This window comes from Arvicanthis niloticus, chromosome 7, assembly GCF_011762505.2.
Source record: "Arvicanthis niloticus isolate mArvNil1 chromosome 7, mArvNil1.pat.X, whole genome shotgun sequence".
NCBI classification, from domain to species: domain Eukaryota; kingdom Metazoa; phylum Chordata; class Mammalia; order Rodentia; family Muridae; genus Arvicanthis; species Arvicanthis niloticus.
In genome coordinates this window covers 12636567-12646498 of record NC_047664.1, presented here as the reverse complement: position 1 = coordinate 12646498, position 9932 = coordinate 12636567, and the positions used below count along the sequence as shown (strand labels likewise).

At 41.7% G+C, this 9932-nt stretch overlaps 1 protein-coding gene across 3 annotated transcripts in view; it reads left to right on the top strand.

The window, feature by feature from the left end:
- Positions 1-9932, top strand: part of Atf6 (activating transcription factor 6) — a 166917-nt gene continuing 156985 nt past the window's right edge. Inside the window, exon 1 of one of the 3 annotated variants that reach the window (XM_076937940.1) lies at positions 1-166. In XM_076937940.1, coding sequence (XP_076794055.1) covers positions 115-166 — 52 coding nt within the window. In that variant the 5' untranslated portion in view covers positions 1-114. The remainder of the gene's footprint in view (positions 167-9932) is intronic. The other 2 variants (XM_034508907.2, XM_076937942.1) reach the window with 2 other exon arrangements.

The following is a 9932-nucleotide window of genomic DNA, read 5'->3' as shown; positions in this document are numbered from 1 at the left end:
GCCAGCGTTCAGCATATTTTGTCCTCTGGCTGCTGCCGTTTCGGATTACTCACCGATCCGAGTTGTGAGGGAGAGGTGTCTGTTTTGGGGAAGCCGGCTTGTGTTGCCGGCGCCATGGAGTCGCCTTTTAGTCCAGTTCTTCCTCATGGACCAGATGAAGACTGGGGTGAGTAGATCCGCGAATGTACCCGAACTAGGTCGGGCTGCGTCTGTGGGGGGGTTTTTCCTCCCGACTTCCGCCCGGTGTCGGTGACAGGTGTGGACGAACCGAGTCAAGGGAGCGAGGCTACGGGTCGCGGGGTCGTGGGAGAGACTGGCAGAGCCGCGGGGCTTCTGTCCTGGCCGCGGCGATAGTGAAATGATGTTCTAGTTGAAATTGCTGTAGTTTTTCAGCGTGTGTTCCTGGTGGAAATTCCAGGTTATCTTGAGGGACCAGAACTCAGTAGGATGACTGTAGCTGCCCCAAAGGCTCCAAGCTATTTTCTCAGACTGTGGGCGTGTGGGTAGGGAGCGGAGTGTGTGTGTGTGTGTGTGTGTGTGTGTGTGTGCGCGAGCGTATCTGTTTGTGTGTGCACTGCACGTGTACGAGGCATGTTGAGAAAACATGGTTGAAATACAGAAGAAAATCCTTGTCTCTCGGCTTTAACTATTGGTTTAAGACATCTATCCAAATTGGCAAAGAAGAAACTCGCCCAAGCACCTGACCTCGTGTCCCTGATTACTAGATCTAACACGAACTGATGTAATCCTGACTGCTGAACAAACACAGCTCTGGAATCTCTTGTTACATCTAATTTTGGTGTTCAGGAAGGATGGGATAGAGAATGACTAAGGACAGGTTTTGGCATCTAAATCCTTAGAGAAAGCTGATATCCCCCTCTTGCTTACCAGACGGAATGTTAACAGGATTATGTATGTTAATATATGAATTTGGAGTTCTGTAGGCGCCTCAATGGATCGTGTAGTGAGACTACACGGTCCCTCAGTTTTGGGGACACTTTTCTTTCTTGGACCAACATTCCTCTATAACATGAGTGGATTCTCCACTAGGAAGTATTGAGCATCCTGGTTTAATTTAACAGTGGCAGATGTTCTCTACAATTAACAGTCCTTGGGCAGGTTTGGACAACTTTCTGGAAAAAACCCAAACTTTAAATGTCCATTCTCTAGTGCGCTTTCCCAGCTAACTGCTTTTCTTATAGTCACAGCAGTCACTTGTTTAGGACTCTGTTTTTGTCAGCTATTCTGCTAAGCCCACTACTTGTGTTACTTATATTATGTTCCTACAGTCCAGTTTTGTCCTGCCGTCCTATAGATATTGAAACTGTGGCTGACAAAATCTGGTCTCTGAGTCTTAGACTAGTACGTGGCAAAGAAGGATCAGAACCAGGCTTATCTAACTTTGAAGTCTGTGCCTCTGGTTTTTCTACTCTGTAATACTTTCCTAATTTTTTTTTTTTTCTAAAGGCTGGATTCTTCCTAATGCCTCTGTAGTTAACAAGTCTACTTCTGTATGTAGTTATGATTAGTTTTCTCAACCATTTGACCATCATGTTTGTGGTATTTCTTAAAAGTATAACTATGAGGTACTTCCTGATAGTATTATTTTGTCCTAGATTCTGATTCTTAGCTGCATTTTCCTAACTCCTAATCTTTTCTTTTCTTTTTTCTTTTTTCTTTTTTTGGTTTTTCAAGACAGGGTTTCTCTGTGTAGTCCTGGCTGTCCTGGAACTCACTCTGTAGACCAGGCTGGCCTAGAACTCAGAAATCCGCCTGCCTCTGCTTCCCAAGCGCTGGGATTAAAGGCGTGAGCCACCACCGCCCGGCTCTAACTCCTAATCTTGATTCTTCAACAACATTCAGTTCTTTGTAGTCAGCTGACTGACTCCTTTCTTAGGTATCTTGAGTATATCCTTTCCCCAGTGTTTTTAGGTTTCTCTTTCCAGACTGTTAACAATTGTTTCTTGGCTCAATACTTTTATCCCTTAGGTGTTCAGTAGGTAGGATAAATTTTGCAGGCATTATAGTTGAACACTACTGTCTACTAGGGTTTCTCAATAAAAGCTTTTTTTTTTGGTAGTTGCTATTTGGATGTTTGGCTATTTTACTGATGTATTTAAAAGTGATTTAACAGCTGTCCTGTTAGATTTTAAAAATTGGATTTTATAATTAGTATTTCTATTATGAAGAACAACTTGTACAATTTGGAGGAAGTTATCTCAGCACAGGGTATGGTGGGATGTACTTCTTACTTATTTTTTAAATGCGACTAATGACACTTAGAGCTGACATCTACACATGGTTTTTGAAAAGGTTCAGATAGCAGATATTTTAGGCATCTCTATCCTGTGGTCTCTGTCGAAGCTGCTCTGCCACAGGGAAAAAGCAGCCATAGCAGAAGGTACAGGTGGGCGTGAATGGCTTTGTTCCCATATAGGCTTATGGAGATTGGGTTTCACATAGGTGCATTGTATTATTTCTTTTACTTATTTTTTACTTAGGATCTTTTAAAGACAATTGTGTAGCCCAGGCTGGCCTCAAACTTCTGATATCCCTGTCTTAAGCCTTCTGAATGCTGGGATTACAAGCATATAGTACCATACCTTGAGGTCGTTTGAGACAAGGTCTTGCTATATAGTGTAGGGTGGCCTACAGCTTTCATAACTTTCCTGCTTCTGTCTCCCCAATTATATTTGACATTATCACTTAATAATCCTTTTAAAAATTCAGCTTTAGAATTTTAGAGTAATTGTACAAAGAGTATGTGCAGTTCCATGTGCTTCTCTCTACTGTTCCCTCTACTGGGGACATCTTACGTTACTATGCTGGTTGGGTTATTTGTTTTTAATTCTACACAAGCTAGAAACATCAGGAAAGAGGGAACCTCTATTGAGAAAGTTCCTTCATCAGATTGTCATGCAGACAAGTCTACGGGTCATTTTTTTTTTTTCATTAATGATTGCTGTGAGACGGCCCAGCCCACTGTGGGTGGGGCCAGCCCTGGGCAGGTGGTTCTAGGGTGTATAAGAAAGCAGGCTGAGCAAGCCTCGAGGAGCAGCATTTTGACATGGCTTCTGCTTCAGTTCCTGTTTCTAGGTTCTTGCCAGACTTTCCTTCACTGATTAGCACATGTAAGCCAAGTAAACCCTTTCCTCCCCAGGTTACTTTTTGTCATGGTGTTTTATTACAGAAACGGAATGCAAACTAAAGCAATTAATATTGTACTGTTAAGATGGATGAGCTAATGTTGATCAACTTTTTCTTTTCTCTTCTTCCTTTTTTCTTTTCTTTTTGACATAGGGTCTTCTTATGTAGTCTAACTTGGCCTGGAATATTTTATGTAACCAGGCTTGCCTTGAATTCTTAATGCTCTTGTCTTAGCTTCCCAAATACTAGAATTAAAGGCATGAGCCACCACGCCAGGCTTGATACATTAGTATTAAGTAAAGAATGAGCCTTAATATAGGGGTTTTGACAAATGTGATACAAGTCCATCATTACAGTGTTGTACAGAGTACTGTGAGTGTCTCTCTCCTAAGCATTCCCTGAGCTCCTCCATCTGCTCATCCCATACCCCAGAGCAGATCTTCTCACGGTCTCCACCATTTTGCTTTTGTTGTATAGTTGGAACCAAGTAGTATAACCTTTTCAAACTGGCTTCTTTACTTGGTAGTTTGCATTTGAAGTTCATGTGTCTGCGCCTTGATGACTTACTTCCTTTTAGCACCGAGTGGTGCTAAATAGAAGGGTTTTGACAAATGTATAATGAGAGGGATCTGCCATTACAGTGGTCTTCAAGGTATGGAGGGTTGCGAGCTAGCATGCTCGGGTTTTGATGTTAGCCCTCTTCTTCACTTGTAGATGACTGCCTGCCTTCTTGTGTCCTCACATGATATTGACAGTTACTCTTCCCACAGCATCATTTAACCCTTGTAATCCTCTCAAGATTCTGTCTGATATAGCCGTAGTAGGGATCAGGGTTTCAGTATGACTTTTGGGAGGACATAATTCAGTTTATGTTTATATATCTGCTTACCTGTTTCTATATCTGTTTGCATATATATGTATATATGTAGTTTGTATATCTGTTTACATGTTGCTATCTTGGTGCTTCCGGTTTTTAGCAGTTATACATGTAGCTGCTTTAAACATCTGTGTGCAGGTTTTTGTGTTGGTGTAAATTTTCATATCATTTGGTCTGATTCCAAATAATTACTGGATCATATTCTAAGAGTATATTTGGTTTATAATAAACTGCCAAACTTGCATTATTCTGTGCCTCCACCAGCAGTGAGTGGATGTTTCTGTTTGCTGGTATTTGCTGTTGCCGGTACTTTGGAGTTGAGCTGCTTTAGTGGGCATGTGGTGGCACCTTGTTTTAATTTGCAAATTTCTAACATTACATGGTGTTGGTCCGCTCTCTATGGCTAGTTTGCAATCTTTCCTTTCCCTCTTCTTTCCTGTCATCTTCCTCTCACTTGAGTTGTGCAAAAGCCACTTTTTCTTTTTTTTAAAGGCCACTTAAGAGATGTGTGCCAAGATGAGAAGCTTCCTGCCACTGTGGACTCCCTCATGCCGTTAGTATCTTTGAAGTTTCTCTTCCTTTTCTTGCACTGACTGAAGCATGACACTACCCTGATGACACAGCTTTCCCCGAAGTCCTGGTGAAAGCTTTCTGCACACAGCAACTCAGAATATAGTAGGTGTTTTCTTATCATTCTCTGCCACCCCCAGAACATGGTCCTGTCTTCTACACTAAGCATCTAGGTCTAAATCTTTGGTCACAGTATACAGTCTCCCACCTCATTCTATTGCTGAGGTCTGCTGATTATTCAGTCACTTTCAGCCCCTTCTCAGAAAATGTAGCTGCTAGCTTCCTGTTACTTATCTCCAAGCTGCTGCTGGGATTCTTGGATATTTTAGCAGGCGTGGCCAGTCTTTTCTCAGGTCTTGTTACTGTCTCTCTCTCTGATGATTGTTCCCCAAAGCTTTCCTTCTCAGCCTCTTAACAGCTCCTCTTTCATGTTCTGAATTAGAACTTCCAATCTCTCTGTGTCTCATCTCATTTACTTGCATGCTTGCCTTTCCCCCATGTAGATGCTGAGGATGGCCTCTTGTTACCAGATAGACCAGTTTTCTCTGTAAGTTTCAGCTCCCTCATGCTTTATTAAAAATGCTACCCAAGCTCTTTTTCCTAAGTATTTCTCCATTTCTGTTAGAAAACAAACATGTACTTAGTTACCTTCTCCTATGTGGGGGAAAAAATGCCAAACTTCCCTTAGATGTCACTTTCTCTCTTGTTGTCACCACATTTCTCCTCTTCTTCCCTATCACCTTTTTTCTTGAAAGTCCATGTTTAACGGTGACCCCAACTTTTCTTCTTTTAGCTCTCCTTTCTGTTATATTGATTTCTTTATTTGTGTGTGGAGGGTGGTGGTGGTGTGCATGCCAAGGCACACTGGCAATTATCTTCAGGATTGATTTTTTTTTTTCCTTCCATCATGTGAGTCCTGGGGATCAAACTTGGAACATCAGACTCAGCAGTGAGCACTTATTGAGCTGTCTGTGGCCCCCATATTACTGAAAGTAATAAGACTCTGGTCAGGCTGAGATAGAGTAAAAAGCAAGGTCACTGTGTAGGAGTAAACAAGCGGTCAGGGCAGAGGGAGGTGAGGTGGAAAAACCTGCTAAGGAAACTTAGAATCGCAGCTGCTGTCATTGGGGAAGTCTAAGTGTTGGAGGTGTGAGCTTGCTGGGAAGGACATAGGGACAGAAGTAGACGTCATCCTTTAGAATGATTCTTTGTGCTCCTGGTTTCTCATGGATTCTTCTGAAATAGTCTATACATACGAAAGTGCATCCATCCACCTTCAGGTTTTTTTTAAAACCACAGAAAATGAAAGATTAGTCAGTATACTATACCAGTACTTCTCGTATGCACCAACTGTGAAAATCCTGCCCCACTTACTTTGTGTCTCCTTACTACCCACAATTCCCCCTCTTTCACCACCGGAAACACAAGCATGCAGAATGAAACTCCTAAATATTTTACCAGGTATTTCTTAAGAACAAGTGGTGTTTATTTACCAAAAAACATGAATACATGATAATATTTATAGTTCTAAGCCAGACCACGAGGTTCCTTCTTATCTCGAATCAACTGTGGTCATCCAGGAACACATTTTGAGCAGTGTGCTTGCTGTGTGACCATCATAGCATGGCCTCTGCTTACAAAACCTAGATTTTAAGGTCTCCTACACACCTAGATTATATGGCACATATGTTCATATATAATACACAAATAATATGCTACAGCTTATGGCTCCTATAGCCACAATGAGCAAAGCAATCCGAGATTAAATAAAATACAAGAGACAGTGATGCAGTTGAGACAAGTAGGTGTAAGATGCATGATATATGTGCCAGTGTAATGTGGCTCACTGTTTTATTGTAAAAGTGTTTTTATAAGTAGAGGGAGCACACTATTAAATAAGGAGGAGAAGTGTCCTGTGGCAAATCCTAAACTACTAACATAATTGCCAGTTGTCATCATCAGGAGTTATGTGTATACGATACTCAATTGTATGCTTTTATGAGCTTCACGGAGGTTGTTTGAACATTATTACCACAAATACCTGAGTATCCATCATCGTAAGATACCATGGCAGCCCTGATGTTGCTAGGTGATAGGGGTTTTTCAGGTCTGTTACAATTTTTTGGGACTGCCTTTATATAGTGTTGACCATATTTGTTTTCAACATCCCTTTTAAAGTGTTTTTTGTTGCTTTTGTTTTTTGTTTTGACAGACTCCTATAGCCTAGGCTAGTTTCCAGCTTGCTATGTAGCTAAGGATGGATGACCTTGAACTCAGATCCTCCTACCTCTACCTCCCAGGTGCTGGCATTACAGGACTTGTGTGTGTTCACTCCACTGATGAAGCTAGTCTTTAACCCTTCAATAGGTTTAATAGGTTCTTGTTATGTAACCATGTTGGTTCAAAATTTTGATTCTCCTGTGTTTCTCCTGAGTGCTAAGCTTATAGGAATGTGCTACCATGTCTGTCTATCTTTTATTTGTTTTCATTTTTGGGAGAAAATCTTATGTAGCCCTGTCTGGCTTCCAATTCATGATATAGCCGAGGATGACCTTGAGTTTACTTTAATAAAAAAATTTTGAAATTATTTTTATTTATGTGAACAGGTGTTTTGCCCATGTATGTCTGTGTAACCATGTGTATATCTAGTGCCTGCAGAGGTCAGAAAATGGTGTCAGATCCCTTGGAACTGTAGCTGCGGATAGCTATGAGCCAACCTTTGTATGCTGGGACTTGAACTCAGGTCTTCCAGAAGAGCAGTCAGTGCCCTTAACTGCGTAGCTATTTCTCTAGCTCCAATTTATCTTAATTTAAAATAAGTAAGTTTATTTAGGTTTTTGTTACTGTTGTGTATATACTTATATGTGTGAAGGTAAGAGGATAACTTTGTGGAGTTGGTTTTCTCCATCACCTTTATGTGGGTGCTGAGAATGGAACTTGGGTCATCAAGCTTGCTTGGCAGGTTGGCCAGCTGAGCCCCCTTTGAATTTCTTTATTATCACTCTGCTTCTACCTTCCCAGTAGGACTGCAGGCATATGCCATGCTTGGTTCATGTGGACTGGGGATTGAATGTATGTTGTTTCATGTGTGCTGCATTATACTAACTGAACCACATCTCCATACCAGTTTATAGCTTTGTTTTAGCTGCTGTATTGAACAGAGCCTGCCTGAGGGCTATGGTAGAAGTCGGGAGAGGATTTGGAGGCTTCTATAGGAGATTCCCAGAGTTAACTGATAGCAGTGAATGTGTGTACATACACATGCATGGTTTTGAGTCAAGAGTTGTGTGTTGCTCTGGCTGGTCTTGAACTGGTAGATTTAAGCTTTCTTGTTACTTCAGTTTCACAAGTAGTTAAGACTAGAGGTCTGTGCCATACTGGTCCATCTAGACACATATTTTATAATTCTGAAGTAGTTTTAAATTTGTATGTGTCGCACCCACTCGACCAGCAAGGAAGACTCGAACAACCGGATCCTTCTCAACAGCCTTTATTGTAGAGGCACTCTTTCAGTTTTCAGGGAGAGACCTCGAATGCCCAGGGCGAGCTGCTTATATACCCTCAGCCCTGGGCAGGGGGTGGGGGGAAGCTTGTGGAAGTGCTCGATTGGTCAGAATTGCAGTGCCTCATTAGCATACCACATTAGCATACCCCACCCGGGAGGGGCTGATTGGTCAGAATCGTGGTACCCCATTAGCAGGCCCTGTTCGCTTGTGGTACCTCATTAGCATACCCCGTTCGGGAGGGGTTTGGCGCCAAACTGAGATGACGCATGCGCAGTGCACTAGTAGCAGGTACCAGAGGCTGTGAGGCCGGTGCCATCTTGGCCAGCCAAGTCGGGTCGGCGGCCTACATGTATGAACACTGTTGTAAGAACACAGTAAAGAACACTGTAAAGAACTCTTGCATGCTCTTCTGCAGTTTTTAAATTATGTCACAGTTGTCCATTTCTTTCTCTTTTCTCCTTCCCATCTTTCACCCTTAAATACTGCAGTATCTATCATCCCTCCCTAGAAGATGACAAGCAACACCCCACCCCAGGCTTTCCTATATTACTTACCAGAGTGTATTCCATTCAGAAAATAAACAGGGATACAACACTGGTGTTCATTTTACAAAGATGGTTTACATTTTGCTATCTGTCTTAGTGGTCTGGAATTCTTCCTGCAAACACACATTGGTTGTTTTTTTTTTGTTATTGTTGTTTTTGTTTTTTGTTTTTTAACATGTCTCCTTGATGTTCTTCATTCTAGAATAGCTCTTTAGCCTCCTTTTTCCCCCTATCATGCCCTTAACAGTCTTTATGCAAGAAATTAATCATAATCTGGATCTATAACTGTGTTCTTGTGACCAGACTCAGGCCATGCAATGGCAGGTATGCCAGAGATCTGATGCTGTGTTCGATTCTCTGAGTCACATGGTGCTGGTTACATGATTACAGATGAGTTGCCATCTGTCAGGTTTTTCCACTGTCAGGTCAATTTTACCTTTTGTGTTTTTATTTATATTTGGGGGAGATAATGTGACTGGGCACTAATGTCCTGTCATAATTAACACCCCACACCCCTATCCTCCCTGAGTCTGCCAGCCTAAATCAACCACTTCTCAAATGGTTGCCACATGCAAATTATCTCTATCCTGTCTTACATTTATTAAAGCAATGCTTACACCATTAGAAAGAGCCCTCTCTCCTCCCCTCACTCTTTTCCTTTCTCCATATGAATTCACTGAATTTTTTTTATATTAGTGATTTGAAAACTTTTACTGTGTTTTAATGTTTAGATTTCTCAGATTTGATCAGTGGGAGTTTGTTCATGTTAGTGCCTTTGGTCTTTGAACATCGTCATGTCCTTTTTGTTTGTGTGTACATGAAGTAGCAAGGATTGTACTCGGGCCTTGCACATGTTGGGCATGGCCATGGGTCTTCTGATATGTTCATGTCTTTTGCTGAGAATTTCCTTTTTTTTTTTTTTAAACAAATTAAGATTTCTCAGGCTTATTTTGTCCTTTGCTCTGAGTCAGCCATTTCTCCAAAGTGCCCCTGGTGATTTCCAGTTAGTGGAGGATGGTTCTTAGTGTCTTCTGTCTGAGCACTATCTCATCTAAGACCCAGTGTCTACTGTCTGAGTAGAGTTTTATTCTACTGGGGTGCCGTTGTGCACAAACCTCTCACCAGGCAGAACTAGGAAATGAATGCATGTCTCTGTGTGCACACATAAACATTTAATGATCTCTTTCTCTCCGTTTCATGTTTATTTTGAGAAAGCTGCCATTCTGTAGCCCAGGCTTGCCTGGAACTAGTAATATAGCACAGGAAAGCCTGGAACTTGCATATTCT